Source organism: Oncorhynchus mykiss, chromosome 11 (genome assembly GCF_013265735.2).
Source record: "Oncorhynchus mykiss isolate Arlee chromosome 11, USDA_OmykA_1.1, whole genome shotgun sequence".
Lineage (NCBI taxonomy): Eukaryota > Metazoa > Chordata > Actinopteri > Salmoniformes > Salmonidae > Oncorhynchus > Oncorhynchus mykiss.
Genome location: NC_048575.1, coordinates 34,952,999 through 34,979,184, shown reverse-complemented (window position 1 = coordinate 34,979,184; position 26,186 = coordinate 34,952,999). Strand labels below are relative to the sequence as shown.

Here is a 26,186-nt window from a genome sequence, read left to right as displayed (position 1 = left end):
AGGACAACGATCCTAATCACACAACCAAGACAATTATGGAGTGTTGATAAGTCTCTGAATGTCATTGAGTGGCCCAGCCAAAGCCCGGACTTGAACCAGAACAAACATCTCTGGAGAGACCTGAAGATAATTGTGCAGCCACGCGCCCCATCCAACCTGACAGAACTTGAGTGGATTTCCAGAGAAGAATGAGAGAAACTCCACAAATACAGGTGTGCCAAGCTGTTAGCGTCATACCCAAGAAGACTCATGGCTGTAATAGCAGCCAAAGGCTATTGAACAAAGTACAGAGTAAAGGGTCTGAAAACGTATGTATATTTGATGTTTACTTTTTTTATTTTCAATACATTTCCACAAAATTATTTTACCTGTTTTTGCTTTGTCATTATGGGGTATTGTGTGTTGATTGATGAGTGAATTTAAAAAAAAAAATGTTTAGAACAAGGCAGTAACGTAACGAAATGTAGAAAACATCAAGGGGTCTGAATACCTTAGGAATGCACTGTATAGCATAGGGTGTTTTCAACAAAGATGTTATGGTTGATTTGTTTTGTTTTACTTTAAAAAACTGTCTTATAGTGTAATAAGTTCTTGTCTGTCTTGTGTCACAGAAAAGTCCATTATTATCCAGTTAGTTACGGGTGGATAACATATTCCAGCAGCATCTGACACTGTATTGTTGCAGACTGGTGGTTTGCACTGACTGTAAAAAGCTACGTACTATTGGTGGTGTTGGATTGGTGACGAGGGAGTCCTCTCTGAGAACCCAACTCACATCGCACTTCTCTCTTCTTTCCCGGGTAGGAATGAGACCTATGTGTGTGGAGCTGGGATGACCCCAATATTCTGAACCGTTTTGCTTTTTTTTGTGGTGGCCCGGGACCTTCTTGGACCGTATGCGCGCATTCACGCATATCTTCACTCACTCACTCACGCACGCACGCACGCACGCACACACACACAAACAAAACACCACACATCACATCACGCGTCTGCAAACCAACGAACAGCGCAGACAGGTTTTGCTCTGCGAAAGGCTGTCTTGCAGACTACACTCGAGAAGAGTTACGGAGTGTAGTCTACTTATCCCCTACGATTTTTGGTGTATGAAAAAAATAAACATTCTATAAAGAGGAGCAGTGCAATCAATCGTGGATCTCGGATATGGCAGGTGTGAAGACATTCGACCTTGTTGTTGGAGTTGTTTTAGTTTTTCTGTCTCTTGGAAATGCGTTTCAAGAGCCCGGACAGGACCCGACAAACGGTAAGACCCCATAGTACCTCTTATATTTGCACCATGAAGATCTCTCCATATGTAATGATAACAAAATAAAACACTATGCATGATGTCTTGTACAGAGAAACGTTTACAGTGCTTTATGTATTATTTAGTGTGGTTTGGTGTAATAAGGTGCAATGCTGCAATCACTTTCATGGTGTAATATAATGAAACAAGGTTTGTTGTAGACGCATTTACCAGTATCTTTTACTTACTGCCTTTATAACTGTCAAATAAGAATTTGTATGGTGACTAAATACCAACTACATGCTACATGGTTTTCATTATTGCTATGATATTGTGTTTATAACGGTTTGTGCGCTCGTGAGTGAGGGTTGCTGAGGTTCGTGGTGTGTGTGCGTGCGTGCGTCTACTGCGCGCGTCCGCGCTTGTGAGGGGGATTTGAAGGCTGCTGGTTTTGGATGTGTGCACGGCTATTGTTCTCCGCTATTTTTATTTCAGCGACCCTATGTCGGAGACTTTATGTTAGGCTATGTCAGATCATTTATTATCCTTACTATAAACATGTGTATAACACAGTCTGCGTCCCAACGTGTTATCATGCTTTTATTAATATAAGGGCACATTGTAAGAGGTGTTGAATGTGTTTATTTTCCTCGTTTTTATCACATTCAATGTTTTATATAAATTAGTTGGGATTTGGTGAATCATGAACGACTTGATGATTTTTGAAAATCAAATGAGAAAGATCATGTTTTGCGTTTGACTTAGCTGTGGCATCCTATAAATCAAACAGCTTGTATTCTTTGACCCAACTATTAACATTCCTTAAAGAATACGATAACCTCCATGATGGGAAAGAACACCGATATGATTTTGGCAGTGGTGCGCCCCTTCAACCATCTGATTGAGTTTGTCCCTCTGTCAGTGCATGTGCTGTCTACCAGGACCTTGCTTTATCTGATCTGGAACCAGTCTTAAGACTGTAACTTTTTTATTACAGTAATTTACAGGTAACTGGCTGCCAGTAAGTTACTGTAAAAACCACAGTACTTTTTTTAAAGTGTAGAACAACCTCTACCAATCTGGCAGTCTCCACTTCTTCAAAGTTCAACAACCAAACACTTTCAATCAGTAACCCATCATTTTAGAAAATAAATACTTGCTCAAGTATTAGTATTCCCGATGGAGGTGCAGGTCTTTAAAGTGAGGGAGGAACATTGATGATCCACACTCTTCTGCAAGGTGTCTACAGTTGATGCCTGCATTCCAAATGACATCCTATTCCCTACACACTATTTTTGACCAGGGCCCAAAGGAAGATGTTGAGTTAATACTGTCCAACAGGGCTCTAGTATTTTGATGAGTCCATACTGTCCACCAAAGGCTCTAGTAATTGGAAGAGCCCATAATGTCCATCAGGGGCTCTAGTAGGTGGAGGAGTCCGTGCTGTCCACTAGGTGTTGAGTTGAGTTGATTTTATTTTTACAGGGACAGTGGGCATTGATCAACGTTTCAGTAAAAGTGCCGGTTTTAGCCAGCCGACTAATTTTCAACCGCAGTCCCTGGCAGGTTATTAAAAACAATTACAATATAGACAATAGCAACATAGGACAAGCAAGACATAGCATACAGAGAGAGCAACATAGGACAAGCAAGATGTAGCATACAGACATAGCAACATAGAACAAAAAGCAGCAACACAAAATTCATAAAAGCAACAAAGTGTTTCCACACCTCACAAGCTACAGACAACAGACAACATGGAAAGCGGAAACACACAGCTAGGGACCATGTTCACAACTCTGATTGACCTTTAGCCATGTCTTCAAGCATTTTGTGAAAGTGTGATATGTGGTGCAGTTATCTGTGTCTGATGGCAGTGTATTCCAGACATGAGATGCTCTCACAGAGAAAGCGGATTTACTAAAGGTGCTTTTCCTTAAGGGAACTATACAGTCACCTCTCATGGCAGACCTTGTGGATCTGCTGCCATATGTTTGGGTTTTCTGTTTAACAAAAATAATGAGTGGAGGGGGAGCCAGACCATTTAGGATCTTGAATACAAGACATGCGTCGGTGTATTGCACAAGATTTTCCCAACTCAGGAGCTCATGCTTTCTGAGGATGTAACAGTCAAGCAGTATGTTAAGTGGGGGGAGTATCATAGATTTGAAGTACAGTTTTGCTAGCTCTGTAGTCAAACCATTTCGTATAAATCGGAAATTAGCTAGGTTGAATTTGGTTATTTGAATTACCTTTTTCACATGCTTTTTAAAAGAGATGTTGGAATCAAGTATGATGCCAAGGTACTTAAAATCAGATACCACCTAGAGCTTCTCCCCTGACACATAGACATTTAGCATCTGTTGCCCTCTTTGTGAAGAACATGCAAACAGTTATTTTCACATTGAGATGCAAACACGAGTCACTGAGCCACATTGTAACCTGGACCATTACAGTAGTGAGTTCTTTTGCAGCTTGTTGTTTGCTCTTTGCATGTACATATATCACTGTATCATCTGCATACATTTGAACTTCAGACCCAGTACAGACAGAAGGCAGATCATTAATGTACAGGCTGAACAGGAGGGGCCCCAGTATTGACCCTTGGGGCACGCCTACATCATAGCTAAGAGTGGGCGACAGCTCATTGCTCACTCTGACACACTGAGTTCTGCCTTCAAGGTATGATTTCATCCATCTCAAGGCATCAGGGGAAAAGTTGAACTTGGACAATTTTGTGATGAGAATCTCATGGTTAACAGTATCAAAAGCCTTCCTTAGGTCCAGAAACACAGCCCCAACAATGCCCCCTTTGTCCATCTTGAACTTTACATTTTCCAGAAGAAAGCAGTTGGCCGTTTCTGTGGATGGTTTTGCTCTGAAGCCAAACTGCATGGAGTGTAATGTGAAGGGGCTGTTGTTGAGGTGGGCAATCAGTTGTTCTGCTACACACTTTTCAACAACCTTTGACACCACAGGTAGTATACTAATGGGCCTGTAGTTACTCACATCAGCAGGGTCGCCTGATTTAAAGATGGCCGTTATTATGGCCGACTTCCATACCCTTGGAAACACCCAGAGACCAATAGATGTGTTGGTGACCTTAGTAATGGGGCCAATGAGTGACTCTTTGTAGTTTTTAAGAAAGGTAGAGTCCAGCCCAAACACATCTTTGGCTTTAGAGTTCTTTAGTGAGCTAATCACCTTGTTCACCTTAGACTCAGAAACCTCCCTTATGATGAAGACAGGTTGAGCATCATTTACTAGCACTGAGCCCAAGAAACCAGTGGAGGGGTTCTGTGTCAGTACCCTGACAGAGTCAATAAAGTAGGTATTGAAGGCTATTGCTATTTCGACTGCATCCTGTGTTAGATTGTTATTCACCATGATTTCTAGTATTTTTGCAGTGTTACTAGGGTCGTTCCCAGTTAACTTTTTTAGATTCTCCAAGATCAGTTTAGAATTTCCCTTTGTTTCACCAATTATGTTAATAAAAAAGTTTGCCTTGGCCTGTCTGATTTCTTTCATCACCTTATTTCTCAACATGGTTGTCTGTCATGCTCTAATTTGGATTTTAGGGCTATTTTTAGAGCATAATCTTTTTATTTCATCAATTTCCAGATTTCTCCATTTAGCCAAGGAAGAGTGCTCTTTTGGCCAGATTTGGATTTGATTTTCTTTAGGAAACCATTTATTGTAGTCTGGATTGTGGATAGAAAAACTTGACTATCAGCTTCCACGTCTGTTTAGGACAAGAGATCATTCAGTTAATTCCCTTAATTGCGTTTTCATAATAGCTTAATTCACTCTTAGATATTCTTAGTTGATCCGGCTTTCTAACAGTAGAGAGGATAAACCTGCTCTTAGACAGCTTTCTGGCTATAAGTGTCAGATTATGTTCAGATAGCCCAGTAACCATATTGAATGATTTAGTCAGTCTCTCTGGTTTATTACTGAACACCAAAACAATCTGTGTTTTAGAGCAACAAGTCACCCTGGTTGGCCCTAGCTAACTAGCTGTGTAAGGTCAAAGGTATTAGTGATCCGTTTGAGGGTTTTCCTACTAAACTTGTCTTCATAAAATCTCCCATTAAGATTAACTCTTTCCCAAAGTCACATTCCATAAGCCTGTTATTAAACTGATAAAAAAACACACTTTTGTTAGAAGGTGGCCTATACATACTCTAGTAGATGCTCTAGTAGATGCTCTAGGTGCTCTAGTAGATGGATGAGTCTTTACTGTCCACCAAAGGCTCTAGTAGATGGATGAGTCCATACTGTCCACCAGGGCTCTAGTTGTTGGATGAGTCCATACTGTCCACCAAAGGCTCTAGTAATTGGATGAGTCCATACTGTCCACCAGGGGCTCTAGTAGTTGGTTGAGTGCATACTGTCCACCAAAGGCTCTAGTAATTGGAAGAGCCCATACTGTCCACCAGGGCTCTAGTAGTTGGATGGGTCCATGCTGTCCACCAAAGGCACTAGTATTTGGATGAGTCCATACTGTCCACAAAAAGCTCTAGTAATTGGATGAGTCCATACTGTCCACCGGGGGCTCTAGTAGTTGGATGAGTCCATGCTGTCCACTAGGTGCTCTAGTAGATGGATGAGTCCATACTGTCCACCAAATGCTCTAGTAGTTGGATGAGTCCATACTGTCCACCGCTGGCTATAGTAATTGCATGAGTCCATAATGTCCATCAGGGGTTCTAGTAGTTGGATGAGTGCATACTGTCCACCAAAGGCTGTAGTATTTGGATGAGTCCATACTGTCCACAAGGGCTCTAGTAGTTGGATGAGTCCATACTGTCCACCAGGGGCTCTAGTAGATGGATGAGTCCATACTGTCCACCAAAGGCTCTAGTAGTTGGATGAGTCATACTGTCCACCAGGGGCTGTAGTAGGTGGATGAGTCCATGTTGTCCACTAGGTGCTCTAGTAGATGGATGAGTCCATACTGTCCAGCAAAGACTCTAGTAGTTGGATGAGTCCATACTGTCCACCAGGGGCTCTAGTAGTTGGATGAGTCGATGCTGTCCACTAGGTGCTCTGGTAGATGGATGAGTCCATGCTGTCCACCAGGGGCTCTAGTAGATGGATGAGTCCATACTGTCCACCACTGGCTCTATTAGTTGGATGAGTCCATACTGTCCACAAAAAGCTCTAGTAATGGATGAGTCCATACTGTCCACCAATGGCTCTAGTATTTGGATGAGTCCATACTGTCCACTGAAGGCTCTAGTAATTGGATGAGCCCACACTGTCCACCAGGGGCTCTTGTAGGTGGATGAGTCCATGCTGTCCACCAGTGGCTCTAGTAGATGGATGAGTCCATACTGTCCACCAAGGGCTCTAGTGGTGAGCTCTTCAGAATGTGTGTCTGTGTTTGAGAGAGAAAAACTGCTATGAGTATGTTATTGTTTGAGATTCAAACACACGTATACACACACACGCACATAGACATTGTGTTGTCGTTACTGTGCTTTTCACCATATCAGGTACTTTGTCTTAGTTTATGGAGCCAATGAATCTCCTTGGCCAGCCAGTGCTGCACATGGATCATCTGAACTTAGATCCTTGCTAGAATTATCAAGAGCTCACATTCTATCTTTGAAAGGCCCAGATCATTAGTTTTCGAGGTACGCTCTGGGTTGAAGTGTCACACTGTTTCTGAAGAGGTTATGGAATAAAATAATTCACATTCTCATTGATTCCAACCACCACCCGTTTTTTCTCAAATGAAGCAAAGTTCTCCAACCTCAACAGTTATTTGCGAACACATGGACAGGGATCCAGCTGTCAACGTCTAAAAGGCTTGTAGAGATTTGCAACTTTAGAGGAGATCTTTCCAGGTGCACCCCTCTCTGCCTCTGTTCTATATAGGGTATTATTTTTAGAGTAGCTGTCCAGTGAGACGCTTCCCTTGTCTTAGCATTAACTGACCATATTTATGGTGAGTAGTGCCTCTCTCCTTTCCTAGATAGTACATTGTTAATAAACAGGAAGTAAAGGACAAGAAACACCCTAACGAACGTCAGCCGTGGGGTTGGTGTGGGTGCACCCAAAGGCTGTTCACTCTGAAGTTCACTGGGTATCTGGGACCTTGTTGTGTACAACTCGCTGTGGAGACTGACTCACACACTCTGGTTCTTTCATTGGCCAGCTTCCACAGCAGCAGATGACAGGGAAAAAATACAAATGTTGATGGCTATAGCCACACACCCACACACAGTTTTGTATAACAAGAATTTAAGCTTTCTGCCAATATCAGATATGTCTATGTCCTGGGAAATGTTCTTGTTACTTACAGCCTCATGCTAATCGCATTAGCCTATGTTAGCTCAACCGTCCCGTTGACGGGACACCGATCCGAAAATAAGATAACTAACCACACAATTCAGTCCCATTCAAAATCAAATTTTCCATTAACCTAACCCTAGCTCCTAACCCTAAACCTAATTCTAACCCTAACACTAATTCTAACCTTAACCCTAAACCCCCTGGAAATAGCAAATTACCTTATGGGGACAAAATAAATGTTCACATTTCTGTTTGTTTACTATTCTTGTGGGGAATTCTGATCCCCACAAGTATAGTTAAACATGTTCACACACACACACACACACACACACACACACACACACACACACACACACACACACACATACACACACACACACACACACAGTTCCTCTCACAATTATAAATGAGAAGAGCAGTGCCTTATATCTGGACGACATTAGAAGATCTCATGGGCTAAACATATTTCTTTCAAACATTCCCGTCATGTGACGCCTCTGGGTGATGGCCAGTGTCACGCTCACACACTGATGAGTACAGAATAAAGAGGTATGATTTCATCGTGATTTTGGGGTTAATTCTCACTCTGGTTCTCTCTGAGAGAGATACTGTATAGGCCACTTAGTGTGTGCTGTTGCAGTCAGTCTTGATCTGCTCACTAACAATGCGGTCTGATTTAACAGCCCTTAATGCGAGCATTTAAATGTGCTAAGACTGTGGTTGTGTACGGAATGCCATGTGTTAGTGGAGAGCTCTGTTGTATGGGATTCAGGCACGGTGCTGTGCTTTTCTACACTGTGCTGTGCAGAGTTGAATGGATTCTCAGGTAGCGAGTGACTTAACCAGGCAGTTATCCACGGCCCTAGCTCTGGGGACCCTGCTTCTCATCCATCCTAATACCACAGGCTGCCTTCCCTCTCACACACACAGACACACACAAATACAAGCCACGCATGTACGTACATAGACATAGAGTTAACACAGTGGTTTCTTAGCAGCGCCACACTTCAAAAGGCTGAGTTTGACCTTCGAGGCTAACACAGCCTATCTGACTTGTCTGGTGAAGTTTCGGGCTGTGTGACACAAGTCTTACTGGCAAAATGGTGCACAAAAGAGCTCTGTGTGTCTGTTCTGAAAGAGGAGACGGTGTTGAGTCCGAAAGAGGAGAAGTGCAGGAAGTTTATAAGCCTTCTGGTAAGGAATTCCATTCTCTCTCTCTCTCTCTCTCTCTCTCTCTCTCTCTCTCTCTCTCTCTCTCTCTCTGTGTGACACTGCACATTCTAACTGGTCAGAATCAAAGTCTCTTTAGTGGCTCTCTGAATTACCTCCTGAAAGAAGCTTCCTTGAATGGACGGAGGATGACAGAGGTGGGGTGGTATGAGCCGGGGAGGGGGTGGTGGTTGGTGTTGGTCATTGTCTTGCTCTATATGTGGTGACAAGTCTTCTATACCGCACAGGACCGGGATGGTACGGTCCCATACCGCAACACGGCAACACCAGGCTCTTGCGTTAGTCATGCCTCAGACCCTGAAATCTCAGGTCCACCCCTTTGCTCTGTGAAGGACCCTTATACAGGGGGGGTAGAGGGTAGGGTGCATGTGGTAGAGGATAGAGGGTAGAGCCAGAAAGAGAGGGGTGAGAGGGGCTCAATAGGCACAGAGACAAAGCAAAGAGGCCTATAGTTAATGAAACCCCGGTGCTGTTAAGCTGCTCTTTATGTACAGACATTGTCTTTCATGCCATTTTCAAGCTCTTTCATGTCCATCTTTGCCCTTTGTCTCGCACACTCATTGGGGCTTTTCAATTTTCTTAGCCTTTTCTTTGAATTGTAGTAATCACTCAGTGGGGTATTTTTGTGCTTTTGTATTGTGTGTATTATATTAAAGGTCCAATGCAGCCGTTTTCTCTCCAAATCAAATAATTTCTGGGTAACAATTAAGTACCTTACTGAGATGGTTTGTCAATTAAAATGGTCAAAAATAAACAAAAATAGCTTCTTGGCAAAGAACATTTTCTCAGGCAATAATTTTGCTAAGACTGTCTGGGAGTGGTCTAAGTTGGGAGTGGAAAACTGAAAACTAGCTGTTATTGTCAGAGAGGTTTGTAAACTCTCTTTCTTATTGGTCTATTAACTGATTCCACAATGGAAAGGCCAAAGCTCCATTCAACCAAAGCAGGCAGAATTTTTTTTGCACTCAAAGAACATCATCACAATTTTCACAATTTCACAGTATTTTTTCAACTTCATAGTGTGGAAATATATGTAAATACACAGGAAAATCACATTTTTGACTGCGCTGGGCCTTAAATATAAGTACTTTATTAGGGCCCCTATAAAAGTCTGAGAAAGCAGGAATTGGTGGAATGGTGTTGGCTACACGTAACTTTTATTGAATAACATGCATCTGAATGGGCTTAACTGAGTGCTCTTTGAAGAGAACTGAATATCGGGAATTCAATTTACCATCCATCATAAACCCTTTAATAAACAGCCCGGCAGGGTAGGCTATTCATAGTCTATGACAACTGATCTCAGACCAGCATCTGAAGCAGAGATTAATTCACAGGTAGAGCCTGATCTGTTGTCTGGCTGTCCAAGCAGCTGTACAATGCTTCCTTTGGCTTAGCTGGATAGTCTTAACAAGAAAGGTAAGTGTGTTTCTGAGATGGAGGGATTTCCACCAAGCTGCAGGGCAGGGGTGAGTGTGTGATGATTAAGGAGGGGAGGACATTTGGGGAGAGTGCAATCCCTTACTTCGCCCCTCATCTTCTGCTTTTTGTCATGGGCTGGCAAGAGTGCTAGTGTATAGGGGTGATAGTGTGGAGTGAGTTAGGGATGGTATTATGCAAGACTACATGGTAATAGTATGGGCTATCCGGGGATGTATGTGGTACCTTTATAGTCTGGTCTGTGTAAGCCAGGTTCACACTAAATAATGTAAGGTTGCATGTTGTCGTTCTCAGTTATCAACACAACCAAGGGAAGAAACTGACCTCTCGAATACCTCATAGCTGCTGGAAATGTCAGTTCGGATAGGAACAGCACCTGAACACACCAGTCAGTCATCGCTGTTGCAAGGTATCCTTGTATCTCCAAAAATGTGACGTGCCATATATTGAACATACAACAATGACACTTCAGGGATATTTTGAATACATGTTCGTGGTCCTACAGTCATTACGTTTTCAAACTGCATACAAGGGAGTTACTGCATTCACTTAATGTAAAAAAAGGCTTTCTTCCGGCAGTGACACATTGTAACTTTGATACCAGCTGAAACAAGCCAAGGTTCAGGAAGAGAGGAGGGAGCAGCCAGTCACAGAGGGATTAGAGAGTAAAGCCCTAAAACATTATACACTTCAGCAAGTGTCACGAGTTTCACTGAGTTACCCAACCTAAGAGTCAGCACAGCAGACTGCTGGGTTTTGCAAGAACAGAGAGAGCTGCTCGCTCCCTCAGTGGAACTGGCTGTCTGTATACAGTGCATTTGGAAAGTATTCAGACCCCTTGACTTTTTCCACATTTTGTTACGTTACAGCCTTATTCTAAAAATGATTAAATTATGTTTTGTTCTCATCAATCTACAGACAATACCCCATAATGACAAAACGAAAACAGGTTTTTAGAAATATCTGCACATTTATTAAAAATAAAAAACAGAAATACCTTATTTACATAAGTATTCCGACACTTTGCTATGAGACTCAAAATTGAGCTCAGGTGCATCCTGTTTTCATTAATCATCCTTGAGATGTCACGGCTGTGTGGAGAGACGGAGCCAAGCGTGCTCTGAGTTCCACATCTTTATTTTCTTGTGAAACTTACAAAAACAAAAAGGAAACAAACAATATAAAATATGAGGTGCTACATGCACTAACTCAAAATAAGATCCCACAAAACACAATGGGGAAATGGCTGCCTAAATATGATCCCCGATCAGAGACAACAATAAACAGCTGCCTCTGATTGGGAACCATACCAGGCCAACATAGATATAAACACACTAGACCACCCACCCTAGTCACACCCTGACCTAACCAAAATAGAGAATAAAAGGCTCTCTATGGTCAGGGCGTGACATGAGTTGTTTCTACAACTTGATTGGAGTCCACCTGTGGTTAATTCAATTAACTGGACATGATTTGGAAAGGCACACATCTGTCTATATAAGGTCCCACATTTGACAGTGTATGTCAGAGCAAAAACCAAGCCATGAGGTTGAAGGAATTGTCCTTAGAGCTCCGAGATAGGATTGTGTCGAGGCATAGATCTGTGGAAGGGTACCAAAAATTGTCTGCAGCATTGAAGGTCCCCAAGAACACAGTGGCCTCCATCATTCTTAAGTGGAAGAAGATTGGGACCACCAAGACTCTTCCTAGAACTGGCTGCCCGGCCAAACTGAGCAATCGGGGGAGAAGGGCCTTGGTCAGGGATGTGACCAAGAACACGATGGTCACTCTGACAGTGCTGACAGTGAATTCCTCTGTGGTGATGGGAGAACCTTCCAGAAGGACAACCATCTCTACAGCACTCCACCAATGTGGCTCTTATGGTAGAGTGGCCAGATGGAAGCCACTCTTCAGTAAAAGTCACACAACAGCCCACTTGGAATTTGCCAGAAGGCACCTAAAGGAGTCTAAGACCATGAGGAACAATATTCTTTGGTCTGATGTAACCAAGATTGCTCCAGAGCTCTCAGGACCTCAGACTGGGGCGAAGGTTCACCTTCCAACCGGACAACGACCCTAAGCACACAGCCAAGACAACACAGGAGTGGCTTCGGGACAAGTCTTTGAATGTCCTTCAGTGGCCGAGCCAGAACCCAGACTTGAACCTGAAAAAAAGCTGTGCAGCGATGCTCCCCACTCAACCTGACAGAGCTTGAAAGGATCTGCAGAGAAGAATTTGAGAAATTCCGGTGTGCCAAGCTCACAGGTGTGCCAAGCTTGTAGCGTCATACCCAAGAAGACATCGATGCTGTAATTGCTGCCAAAGGTGCTTCAACAGAACTGAGTAAAGGGTCTGAATACTTATGTAAATGTTTTTTTGTTTTTTTGTTTTTTTAGTACATTTGAAAAACAATCCAAAAGCCTGTTTTTGCTTTGTCATCATGGGATATTGTGTGGAGATGGATGAGGACAAGAAATACATTTAAACAATTTTAGAATAAGGCTGTAACGTAACAAAAAGTCAAGGGGTCTGAATACTTTCCAAATACACTGGATACATCAGTCACCTATGTGTTGTGTGGTCTACTCTGAATCAGTGGTCCCCGTTGGGTTCCAGCCTTTAGCGCTCTGCCTCAACGAGGTAATGGGGTGAAACACAGATGGGACTCTGCAATGTTTGTTTGTTATGTGTGTGTTTGTGTGTTTCTCTCTCTCTCTTTCTCTCTCTCTCTCTCTCTCTGGATTTGGTGTGTGTGTGTTGAGTGTTGACAGTCGCCAGTGAGTGTGGAGAGTTGAAGAACCCCCTCTGGGTGTGTCATGAAGGAGGGCCACAGGTCTTTCAATGTGTCCAGGCATGCTGAACAGAAGACAAAGAGCCAGGGGAGGACCCTCTTACCCCGGCCTGTCAGCAGGCTTCATGTCCCCAGCCCAGCAGGAGCAGCGGCTTTCCTTTGTACCAGACCAGACTGTGTCACTCACTGGCGCTACCAATATGCTGCTAAATGCCTATGTAGCATGTGTGTGTGTTTGTATGTAAGGGGGAGAGTGTTTCTCTAGGTGTGTGTTTGGTGTTGTCGTTCTCTCATATTTCCTTTTCCTCTTTTTTTCTCTAGCCCTGAGAACGTTTTCTGTAAAGTTCAACAGGAACCTCTCTCCTTATCCAATGCCAACCCCATTCTGATCATGGCATGACATGACATGCAGCGTGCCAGCTTCTTACTTACAATTGTTCTACTGTTGATGCTGCAATGTACTCATTGATATTTGTTTCTGGTAAAGATGTTTTAAACCGTCTGCAAGTCTAAGTAGAATTATGGGACTCCCTCACTTGAGTGCAACAACACAGTCTTTGTTTCTGTGCCTGGAAAGAGGCTGTGTCGCTGTCCAAATGTCTCTCCTTCTCCCAAGCAAACTCATCCTTACAACCAGCAGCCATGCCCTGCAGAAACCACAGTCACAGTGTCTCGGGTTAAAATAAAATACTTCACACTACCACAAGTACATTTTGGGTTTAGAAATGGGGAGGACAGATCATGACTTTGAAGTTGAAATCAAATTAATGTTTATGTGAACTACGACCTTTATCCGGAAATTGATAAATATCGACCTTTCTAATAAGGATAATAAGGACGATTCCCATGCTCCGTTAGCTTTGAGGTGGTATTTGTCATATGGGTGTTTACTGTATGGTTGTTAATTGTGTTGTCGTCAGATTCTCCATTCACAGAGATGGGTGGGTGCTCCTCGTGTAAATTGTGTTGAATTGATTTTATGGAATACTAAATGCTGGAGAAATAAATTAGCTCTGATTTATTGGCGGGCTGCCTCGGGGGGAGAAACTGAGGAAATGTTGCAGAATGTGTGTGTGCGTGGGAAAGTAAGAGGAATGTTGTTTTCGGATTCATGTATGAACACACATGTATGAACAAATCACATGTGAAAAATGTAATGTGGGGAAATATATATATATATTATTATAGTCAGGTGTGGTTTTCGGACACAATTGGGAAGTTGTACATGGATTTTTCAAATTAAAAATTTTTCATATATGAACACATCACATCACAATTTAGTTGTAAAGATAAGTGCTCAAAAATGACAAAAAGTTAACTCACGTTAACTGACTAACACTGACACCCCTAATTTAAAATCATATTTTTGATTTTTTTTAAAAAATCAAACACATTCACACATTTTCAAATAAATACAAATTTATTTTAGGCCTAAAAAAAAAAAACAGCTAGCTAGGGTGAAATGGGAGGCTAGCTATTGACTGTCCCTATGCTAGCTAGCGTCCCTATGCTAGCTAGCAGTTAGCAATTAGCATGCAACCATTGAATAAACATTTAATAAAAAGTAACCTTATAAAATACACATAGCTAGTGTGGTTCATATGTAAAAACACTAAATATGAGTACTCTTTTGTAAAAATATAACAATTTAAAAGACAAAACATTTATAACGGGCATCAGGTAACCTAGCTGTTAGAATGTTGGGCTAGTAACCGAAAGACTGTGACCATACTCTTAGGGGGTGTGTGTCTCTTTGTTAACAACTAGTACACAATCTCTAATATTAAGGAAGTCTCAAGGTTCCACGACAACGCCTCTTCCCCCTCAGGAGGCTGAAAAGATTTGTCATGGGTCCTCAGATCCTCAAAAAGTTATACAGCTGCAGCATTGAGAGCATCTTGACTGGCTGCGTCACTGCTTGTTATGGCAACTGTTTGGGCTCCGACTGCAAGGCGCTACAGAGGGTAGTGCGTACAGTCTAGTACATCACTGGGACCGAGCTCCCTGCCTTCCAGGACCTCTATACCAGGCAGTGTCAGAGGAAGGCCCAAATATTGTCAGGCATTTTGGGGAAGGGCCCATGGGTACGCATTTCTCTGTTAGTCTACACCTGTTGTCCATTCGCACCTTTTGTGGGGAAAAACTCATTCTGATTGGCTGGTCCTAGCTCTCCAGTGGGTGGGCCTATGCCCTCCAAGACCCACCCATGGCTGCACCCCTGCCCAGTTATGTGAAATCCATAGATCAGGGCCTAATGAATTTATTTAAATTGACTGATTTCCTTATTTTTAACTGTAACTCAGTAAAACCTTTGAAATTGTTGCATGTTGTATTTATATTTTTGTTTAGTATCTAAATGACCAGAAAACTCATCACAGTTTAGTTAACATGTTATCTCTACATTTTGAAAATGTAACCATGCGTACCAACCGGGAAAACGGAAAAAAAAAACAGAAAAATAAGGAGACACAAAGCTCTGTTCTTTTCACTGGGCTTCTTCCAACAGTCATGGACCAATGTACAAAGAAGACATTATTTGTAGCCTTTTCCTGCAGTCAAATGACCAAATCCCCCTCTAGTGGTCTCATAGGTGGAATATTATTCATATTTTCATAATCAACAAACATATTTTTTGGGAAGCGCTGAAAATCCAGTCTTTGTTATATTTCAGTCTTCTGTGTTGTATATAAATGTGTCATATTGGGATGAAAACTCAAAATGTAATACATTTCAACTCTATCTCTGACATGGTACAGGTGTCTTCTTTTTTAAAGTCCATAACCATGTGTGTGAGGTGGATAACTTTGTTTCAAAGTAGATTTATTTAAGACTACCAAGAAACACTCTGTGTGACTCTGAATTAGCATTTTAACTATTATATTCAAGTAGACTAAGTAACATTTTTATAGAATGACAGTACAGAATTAGCAATTCCACACGTGGAAAAATTGCTACTGCAACATGTTAAAACCACTTTTTTGACTTATTCAACTGTAAATGTGATTTTCACATGTTAATGTTTTTCAAATTTCAACTTGCAATTCCACATTTGAAAGTGAGATTTATACATGTGGACTTTTCTTACCTATGAAACTGCAGATGTGATTTTCACATGTTAATGTTTTTCTGATGTGAAGTTGCAAAGTTTTCTTCCATGACGTGAAACTGTAAATATCATTTTTAAATGTGAGGTGAAAACATGTTATTCTCCTCACATGTGAAAAGGTGGTTTTAACATATGAACTCTCAATTTATTACATGTGAAAATATGGTTTCACATGTGAAATTTCAGCTCAACAGCCACTTCACATGTTTTGATGTCTCCCAACACTATTTTCACATGTTGGGGCTGGAATGTGCCTAGTCACAGGGTCAGGAAAAACTCCTGTCCCTATTCTAAAGCAGTGATAGTTGCACTGGTGATCTACTTAGTGGTGTCTCTTTTGGTGTTTGCCAGCAGATCAGCAGATGTTTAGGAACTCTGAGGAGCTGACTGGAAAGGCAGGACCTTTGTTCAAGGACTCTTCCCATCAGCCACCAGTGTTTGTTTGAGCAGAGGCTGGAGGCTCACTGCCTGGCACTCCTGATATGTCCTGATGTCTCCCAGCTGTTTGGGCCCTGCCTGTATTTCTGCATCCCAAATGGCACAAATGGCACCCTATCCCCTATGTAGTGCATGACTTTTGTCCAGGGTCAATAGGGCTCTGGCCAGAAGAAGTGCACTAAATAGGGACTAGGGTGCCATTTGGGATGCACTGTCTGTGTCTGCAGCGAGCTCATCCCTTCCTCCCTCCACAATACATAGAATGTGTTCTATGTGTTCTATTCTCACTCCACCATCAACTCTGGGAGTTTACTGACTGGTGGAACTTGAAACTGAGAAGTGGGGCAGTTTTTCTGCCCTTGTTATGTTCCCTGGAAGTCTTCGTTAAACACGCTGACTGTGATTATCTACCTGGGTCACATTCATTCGGGCACACTGTAAAAATACTTATTGCAAAAGAAAATGAAAATGAGTGCTTTTCAGTTAATGGGAATCAACAACAGGAGTTTCTGGTAAAGGCTGAATGCTCTCAAGCTCACCCCTCTTCTTACCGGCTGCCTACTGACTTCCTGTGAGGTTTCCTGGAGCTCAACTCAGACACAGATAGCGATGGGGGGATAAACCTTTACAGTTACATATCGGGTTATTATTTTGACGATATATCGTATCGTTTTGACCATATCGCATTATTTTATTTTGTACCTGCACCAAATCTCCAGTATTTTTCCTTCATAGCTTGTTTTCCATCTTATTTTTAAAAAAGGAGGCCATTTTTTAAATGAACTTTTATTTCCATGATTGATCAAAACTCATTTTCTCATGGCTCTCTCGTGTCCCACTGCAGCAGACATATGGTGAGCAATATGTTTGGAACATGAAATCACAGCACAATCACAGAATTGAATTGGAATACATACTTTATAGAATTGTGATAATCGCAATATATATTGTCTCCTGACAATATTATATCGTGAGGTCCCTGGCAATTCCCAGCCCCAGAGCCTTGTTTTCAGGCTTTGTACTGTAACGATAGCTCAAATCAAATCAAGTTGTATTTGTCACGTGCCTCGTAAACAACATGTGTAGACTAACAGTGAAATGCTTACTTACGCATCCTTAAACAACAATGCAGAGTTAAATATAAAAAATATATATAAATAATGACACAAGGAATAAATACACAGTGAATAACGAATCGAAATAAAGAGTAAAAAACAACATGGCTATATACAGGGAGTACAAGTACCGAGTCGATGTGCAGGGGTACGAGGTTATTGAGGTAGCCATGTACATATAGGTAGGGGTAAAGTGACTAGGCAACAGGATTGATGATAAACAGTAGCAGCAGCGTGTGTGTGTGTGTGTGTGTGTGTGTGTGTTGGGGTGTCAGTGTAAGTATGTGTGAGTGTGTAGCAGGGGTTTTCGTTATGAACATTTGGCGCCAGACAACGTGACTGACAAGATTTTCATTTACCAGACATTTGCCAAATTTACCGGACCTTCATATGCATTGGGTGTAAAACATGTTAGGGCGTCCACCCAGGGTGCTCAAAATCACATTTAGATTATTGTAATTCACCTTAACAGAATAGAAATGTGCGTTTTATTGAAAAGCAAAACATTGCCCTTTGCGTCTTCATCCCTACTATAAATCATAAATGAATATATATTTATACATAAAAAAAAAACATTTAGCCTTGAAGAACCAGTCACTAACACAGTAATAAAGACAACTTCAAAAACACCAGGGCAGGCCGGTCATTGCTAGAAGGGGTGCAGCTTTTGTCACATTAACATCAGATTTGACTTTTAGTAACAGGTTAGGATAATATACGCAGCAGGTTTGGATAATTACGTAGCAGGTTAGGAGAATTAGGTTAAGGTTAGGAAAAGGGTTAGGGCTAGCTAAAATGCTACACAAAATTACATTTTGACGATCATTTGACAAAAGCTGGACCCATTCTAGCCATGGCTTGCCTAGTTAAATTAAGGTTAAATAATAATACAAATTTAAATGACCCAGACGGCTGCCCCACTCCCCATTCACGCTGCGATTCAGCACCACAGTAATGGAAAGAGGACACTGTCTTGGCGGTCACAAAATGAATAAATTATAAAACTGATGTTGTACAATCAAATTAGATCTTTAAATAAACGAAATTCGTTAAGGCTGGTTCATTGAAAGAAAGATTATTTCTACAAATCTCCTGTGAAACGAGTCACCCGCCATACATTTGTGAAAGCACTTGTTTTCAAAGTTCAAATGATATCTCACTCTTTTTACAGTTCTACAGGATGATGTTAATACATGTTATGTTTATTGTCATTTGAACTATCATGGGGCTGTGACTCGTGTCATGTGTGATATGCGTGGCTTATTGATAACTTCTCTGTTTCTTACTATAGGCAGTTGGCTGCCTAGTGATTGCAACACTGTAACTCTCTGTTGTGAATAGTTAACCGCGATGTTTCTTTTCCAAATGCTACTAAATAAGCTAAACTGAAATGCACCAATTGTGCATGATACACATCATTACTCTGCTCTAGTCTATCAATCCATTCCTATTCTTTATACTATACATGACACAGGGGCTGCATTTGTTCATCTTGCCTAGGGCGGCAGCAGAACTGCTAGGACTGGGCCTGAAAAACACAATAATTTGCCTCTAATTTACTTGCGTTTGCGGCGCACCTTCGCCCGATCAAAGTGAACCGCTGCTGTTGCTTAGTCAAAACTGTCCAAGTCTTTGGAGCAGCTTGCGATGCGCATCAGCTTTGTTACTTTGTCCGCAAGAAGGCACGATCTTGAGGCCGTTACTCTGTTTTGGAGAAATACTTCTCTCTCGGCGGCCACAATGGAAACCGCGATAATCTACACAATCTTCGGGCAATTTTGTCCAGTCGGGGTACACTTAGCTGAAGTCCCTTATGAGGACCTCACGTCATTTGCGTGAGTAAAAATAGAAACACACACCCCCTCCACAGATTTCCAAGCAGTTTGAGGATTTATAGGCATATGAAGTATATTTGCCTATTAAATTGGAACACATAGACTGGTTTTCCACCAATGAATAAGTGCTTCCTCCCGGGGAATTTGGCCGGCAACAATTGTATTTATCGACATTTGATTTATTTTTTTGTTCAAAAGCCGGCATTTACTGGCTAACGGAAACTCTGGTGTGTCGGTAGAGTCCAGTGTGTGTGCATAGAGTCAGTGCAGGAGAGTTAGTGCAAAAAAAGTGTCTGTGTGTGTTGGGGTGTCAGTGTAAGTATTTTTGAGTGTGTGGGTAAAGTCCAGTGTGTGTCCATAGAAAGTTAATGTGTGCGTGTGTGTGTGCGCGCGTGCATACGTGCGCGTATGTGTGTGCGTGTGTGACTAGTAGCTGGTAGCGACTGGCAGGCAGCTCCGCCCAGGTAACTGAAGACTCTCTGTGAGGCCTGTGTTAATCCGCTGGAATGCCCCGCGGCGTGTCTGAGAGTTAATTGTGTTCTTTGGATAGACCCTTCGTTCCAGTCGGCACCCTATTCCCTATATAGTGCACTACTTTAGTGCTCTGGTCCAACATAGTGCACTCTATAGGGAATAGGGTTTCATTTGGCGCATAACCTTTGTACAGTCGAAAACAAACAATCCAACACCCCTCGAGATCGTGTGATATAGTTTGTGGTGGAGTGCGCTCAGTGCAGAAAGTTTCATAATAAATTGTCTGGTCTGTGTGAGAAATGTTGGTTGTGAAAACCTTGGTTGTTATTCATAGTAACTAGTGGCTTTATTTGCCTGAGGTAATTGATGTTGTTAGTATTGGGCGTGTACTGTTGAAGATGTGACCGACCACCTCTTTTTATTCTTATGTTGCACAATTTGAAATATTGTTTTTTACATTGGATAAAAGTAAAGATGGTATATTATACACTACAGTTGAGGAAACATGGGAAAGTAATTCTGCCTTGAAAGTTGATAAACTTGTAACCCCAGTTTTGAGAAATGGCCCTTGAATGTTTTGGCACACCTACTGGAGAGCTCTTCTTTGTCTACACCCATTCAGCATTGTTCACACCCTCTTAAGCTTTAGCCCCACACATCTCTTTAAGGATTCACATGTGAGGCCATGTGCTAAACAGAGTGAGTAAGGTAGTGTAGTTCACATGTTCATGAAATACAACAGATGGTTGTAATCATTCCCAGACACACCTGGCTAACTTGATGGGTCATGTAATCATCTTGCAAATTGTAGTCTTTTGTTTAGACAAGCTAGATAAACAATGAACCATAATCCCAACAAAGAGGGATTGTCATAGCTAGTCACCATGCATGCAATGCTGTAGTATGAGTCTGCAGGTAGCTGAAGACAACCAACTAGGTTCAATGTCAGATAGATAGCTAACATTAGGCTATAACAAGCAATGAACATGGATTTCTGAGATACTAGCAAGCCAGCCACCTAACGTAAACTAGCTGCTAACAATACGCTTTAACTTGCAATGAAAACGACTTTCTGACAAATTTGGAAACCAGTTAAAAGTTTGGACACACCTACTCATTCCAGGGTTTTTTTCTTTATTTTTACTATTTTCTACATTGTATAATAATAGAGAAGACATCAAAACTATGAAATAACACATATGGAATCACGTATTAAGCAAAAAAGTGTTAAACAAATAAAAATATATCTTATATTTGAGATTCTTTAAAGTAGCCACCCTTTGCCTTGATGACAGCTTTGCACACTTTTGGCATTCTCTCAACCAGCTGTTGGCCCGAAGGGTGTTTAGCATCCCCAGTGGCTCTTCAAGCACTGAGAGGGTATTGTCCGCTGCTGGCCTGCTCTCCAGGCACCATCACATGAGCCTGAAGCCACAGACTCTGGCCAAACTCATGTTTGTAAAAATTAATTAAAACGGCACTGTAGTTGGAGCCTAATAAGGCATTTCTCGTTTAATTTGTATTTATTTCTAAGTAAGTCACAGCCTGCAGTTGAAGTCGGAAGTTTACATACACTTAGGTTGGAGTCATTAAAACTTGTTTTTCAACCACTCCACAAATTTCTTAATAACAAACTATAGTTTTGGCAAGTTGGTTAGGACATCTACATCTAAAGTCATTTTTTCAACAATTGTTTACAGACAGATTATTTAACTTGTAATTCACTGTATCGCAATTCCAGTGGGTCAGAAGTTTACATACACTAAGTTGACTGTGCCTTTAAACAGATTGGAAAATTCCAGAAAATGATGTCATGGCTTTAGAAGCTTCAGATAGGCTAATTGACATCATGTGAGTCAATTGGAGGTGTACCTGTGGATGTATTTCAAGGCCTACCTTCAAACTCAGTGTCTCTTTGCTTGACATCATGGGAAAATCAAAAGAAATCAGCCAAGACCTCAGAAGAAAATTGCAGACCACCACAAGTCTGATTCATCATTGGGGGCATTTTCCAAACGTCTGAAGGTGCCACGTTCATCTGTACAAACAATAGTACGCAAGTACAAACACCATGGAACCACACAGCCGCCATACTGCTCAGGATGGAGACACCTTCTGTCTCCTAGAGAGGAACTTACAGTGGAAGTGCAAATCAATCCCAGAACAACAGCAAAGGACCTTGTGAAGATGCTGGAGGAAACAGGTACAAAAGTATCTATATCCACAGTAAAACAAGTCCTATATCGACATAACCTGAAAGGCCGCTCAGCAAGGAAGAAGCCAGTGCTCCAAAACTGCCATAAAAAAGCCAGACTACGGTATGCAACTGCACATGGGGACTAAGATCATACTTTTTGGAGAAATGTCCTCTGTTCTGATGAAATAAAAATAGAACTGTTTAGCCATAATGACCATCATTATGTTTGGAGGTAAAAAGGGCTTGCAAGCCGAAGAACACCATCCCAACCGTGACGCACAGGCATGGCAGCATCATGTTGTGGGGGTGCTTTGCTGCAGGAGGAACTGGTGTACTTCACAAAATAGATGGCATCATGAGGATGGAAAATTCTGTGGATATATTGAAGCAACATCTCAAGACATCAGGAAGTTAAAGCTTGGTCGCAAATGGGTCTTCCAAATGGACAATGACCCCAAGCATACTTCCAAAGCTGTGGCAAAATGGCTTAAGGACAACAAAGTCAAGGTATTGGAGTGGCCATCACAAAGCCCTGACCTCCAATCCTATAGAAAATGTGTGGGCAGAACTGAAAAGCGTGTGCGAGCAAGGAGGCCTACAAACCTGACTCAGTTACACCAGCTCTGTCAGTAGGAATGGGACAAAATTCACCAAACATATTATGGGAAGCTTGTGGAAGGCTACCCAAAACGTTTAACCCAAGTTAAACAATTTAAAGGGATTGCTACCAAATACTAACTGAGTATTTAAACTTCTGACCCAATGGGAATGTGGTGAAATAAATAAAAGCTGAAATAAATAATTCTCTCTACTATTATTCTGACATTTCACATTCTTAAAATAAAGTGGTGATCCTAACTGACCTAAGACAATGAATATTTAGGATTAAATGTCAAGAACTGTGAAAAACTGAGTTTAAATGTATTTGGCTAAGGTGTATGTAAACTTCCGACTCCGACGGTATATGTGTAATTTATTGACTATAATGATTTAACACAACAAAATGTTTTTTTAAATGCTGAGCTCTTAATGTTCCTGCCAGGCTAATGTGTCACACTCATAAATGCTTCACAATGTATTTATTTTTGGTCTATAGCCTCCAAATAATTGAAATAATGTAGCCTAAATAATTCATTTGTGTTCCTTCTTAGGCTCCCTGTCTGGCTCCTGACATATTTAGAGTGTTTATATGTTGCTTTATACGATGTGTAGCCTATTTCAAATTATGAGCGCATCTTACACTCACCTTTCCCTGTTGTTTATGAAATAAATGTCATTCAAATCATATGGTTTGATTTCAATACTTCAAAACCAAATAGTAGGTCCAGTTAGTCACAAAAATAGAAAAATAGGAGTTGTTGGAAAGGACGTGGAGTGCCGGAGCAGTGTGCATGAGCGATGAGCGGGATTTCCGACCGTTCAACTCGGCGCACATACTTTGTCCCGTAAACATGGATGAACGCTTCATGGCATACTGGATCCCCTTTGAATAAGTAAGATGTCCAGGGTCATTTCCGTTGTTTGTACAGCTTGCTTGTCCCTTTGTGTCAAGTCCCTCCAGTTCACATTGTGTCACGGCTGTTGGTGGAAGAAGGTGAGGACCAAGGTGCAGCGTGGTAAGTGTTCATCGTTTTATTAATGGAACTGAACACTGATTAACAAAACAACAAAGTGAGCAACCAAAACAGTTATGTCTGGTGCAGACACAAAAACAGAAAGCAACTACCCACAAAATCCATTTGGGCAATAGTTACCTAAGTATGGTTCTCAATCAGAGACAATGATAGACAGCTGTCCCTGATTGAGAACCATACCCGGCCAAAAACAAAGATATACAAAAACATAGAAAAAGGAACATAGAATGCCCACCCTAGTCACACCCTGGCCTAACCAAAATACAGAATAAAAGCCTCTCTATGGCCAGGGCGTGACAGTACCCCCCCCCCCCCCCCCCCCCAAAAAAAAAAGCTGCGGACTCTGGCCGCAAAACCTGACTCTAAAGGGGAGGGGAGGGGTGGGCCTTCCTTAAGGCGGCGGCTCAGGTGCGGGACGTTGACCCTCGCAGCGGGCCCCGGACTGAAGAGCCTCGTAGAGGGCGCCACTGGAGTGAGGGGCGGCTCTGGACTGAGGGGCGGCTCTGGACTGATGGGCGCCTCTGGACTGAGGGACTGCGATTCTGGCAGCTCCGGAGTGAAGGGCGACTCTGGCAGCTCCGGAGTGAAGGGCGACTCTGGCAGCTCCGGAGTGAAGGGCGACTCCGGCGGCTCCAGAGTGAAGGGCGACTCCGGCAGCTCCGGAGTGAAGGGCAACTCCGGCGGCTCCAGAGTGAAGGGCGACTCCGGCGGCTCCAGAGTGAAGGGTGACTCTGGCGGCTCCAGAGTGAAGGGCGACTCCGGCGGCTCCAGAGTGAAGGGCGACTCTGGCGGCTCCAGAGTGAAGGGCGACTCTGGCGGCTCCAGAGTGAAGGGCGACTCTGGCAGCTTCGGAGTGACAGGAGGCTCTGGAAGCTCCGGACTGACGGGAGGCTCTGGCAGCTTCGGACTGACGGGAGGCTCTGGCAGCTCCGGACTGACGGGAGGCTCTGGCAGCTCCAGACTGACGGGAGGCTCTGGCAGCTCCGGACTGACGGGAGGCTCTGGCAGCTCCAGACATGAGGGCGGCTCTGGCAGCTCCGGACAGGAGGGAGACCCAGGAGACCTGGTTCTGGGAACAGGCACAGGACTCACCAGGCTGGGGAGACATACAGGCGGCCTCTTCCTTGGCCGAGGCAACGGATACACAGGGCCGTGGAGGCGCACTGGCGGTCTCGACCGCATAGCTGGCCACTCCCGTTCTGGCTGGATGCCAGCTTCCACCCGGCAAATGCGGGACGCTGGCACCGAGCACACCGGCCTGTGACTGCTCGGCCGAGACACAGTGCGCATCACCCCATAGCACGGGGCCTGATCAGTCACATGCTCGACCCAGTAAGCATGGGGAGTGGGCTCAGGTCTCCAACCTGACTCTGCCACACTCCCCGTGTGCCCCCACCCAAAATATTTTTGGGGCTGCCTCTCGGGCTTCCTCGCCAGCCGTGTTCCCTCGTAACGCTGGTTCCCTTCTCCTGCTGCCTCCACCTGTTCCCATGGGAGGCGATCCCTTCCAGGCAGGATCTCCTCCCATGTGTAGGATCCCTTCCCGTTCAGAATGTCCTCCCATGTCCATTCCTCCTTTTCTCCACGCTGCTTGGTCCGTTTGTGGTGGGTAGTTCTGTCTGGTGCAGACACAAAAACAGTAAGCAACTACCCACAGAACCCATGTGGGCAAGAGCTAGCTAAGTATGGTTCTCAATCAGAGACAACGATAGACAGCTGTCCCTGATTGAGAACCATACCCGGCCAAAAACAAAGAAATGCAAAAACATAGAAAAAGGAACATAGAATGCCCACCCTAGTCACATCCTGGCCTAACCAAAATAGAGATTAAAAGCCTCTCTATGGCCAGGGCGTGACACACTGATAGTGTGCAATGCCATAAGAATCATCACATCTTTATCACTCTCTGTCACAGATACAATCAAATGTCAGAATTTTCTCCATCTCCTTCTCATACTCTGCTTCCACCGGGCATTCCACTGATTTCAAAACTGGGTCCGTGACAACAAAGACTGTTGTCGTTGTTGTTTATTTTATTACCCTCTATTTAACTAGGCAAGTCAGTTAAGAACAAATTCTTATTTTCAATGACGGCCTACCAAAAGGCAAAAGGCCTCCTGCGGGGACGGGGGCCTGGGATTAACAATAAAAAATAAATACAATATAAATATGTGACAAAACACACATCACAACAAGAAAGACAACACTACATAAAGAAAGACCTAAGACAACAACATTGCAAAGCACCAACACATGACAACACAGCATGGTAGCAACACAACATGGTACAAACATTATTGGACACAGACAACAGCGCAAAGGGCAAGAAGGTAGAGACAACAATACATCACACAAAGCAGTTTGTTGCAGCTCGTTCCA

General features: G+C 42.8%; 1 protein-coding gene across 1 annotated transcript in view; it reads left to right on the top strand.

Annotated features, from left to right (window-relative positions):
- The first annotated feature begins 231 nt into the window (after positions 1-231).
- LOC110535616 (plexin domain-containing protein 2) overlaps positions 232-26,186 on the top strand; it is a 168,731-nt gene continuing 142,776 nt past the window's right edge. Inside the window, exons 1-2 of the mRNA XM_036935347.1 lie at positions 232-308; positions 805-1,264. Of these exons, the coding sequence (XP_036791242.1) occupies positions 1,165-1,264 (100 nt within the window). The 5' untranslated portion in view covers positions 232-308; positions 805-1,164. The remainder of the gene's footprint in view (positions 309-804; positions 1,265-26,186) is intronic.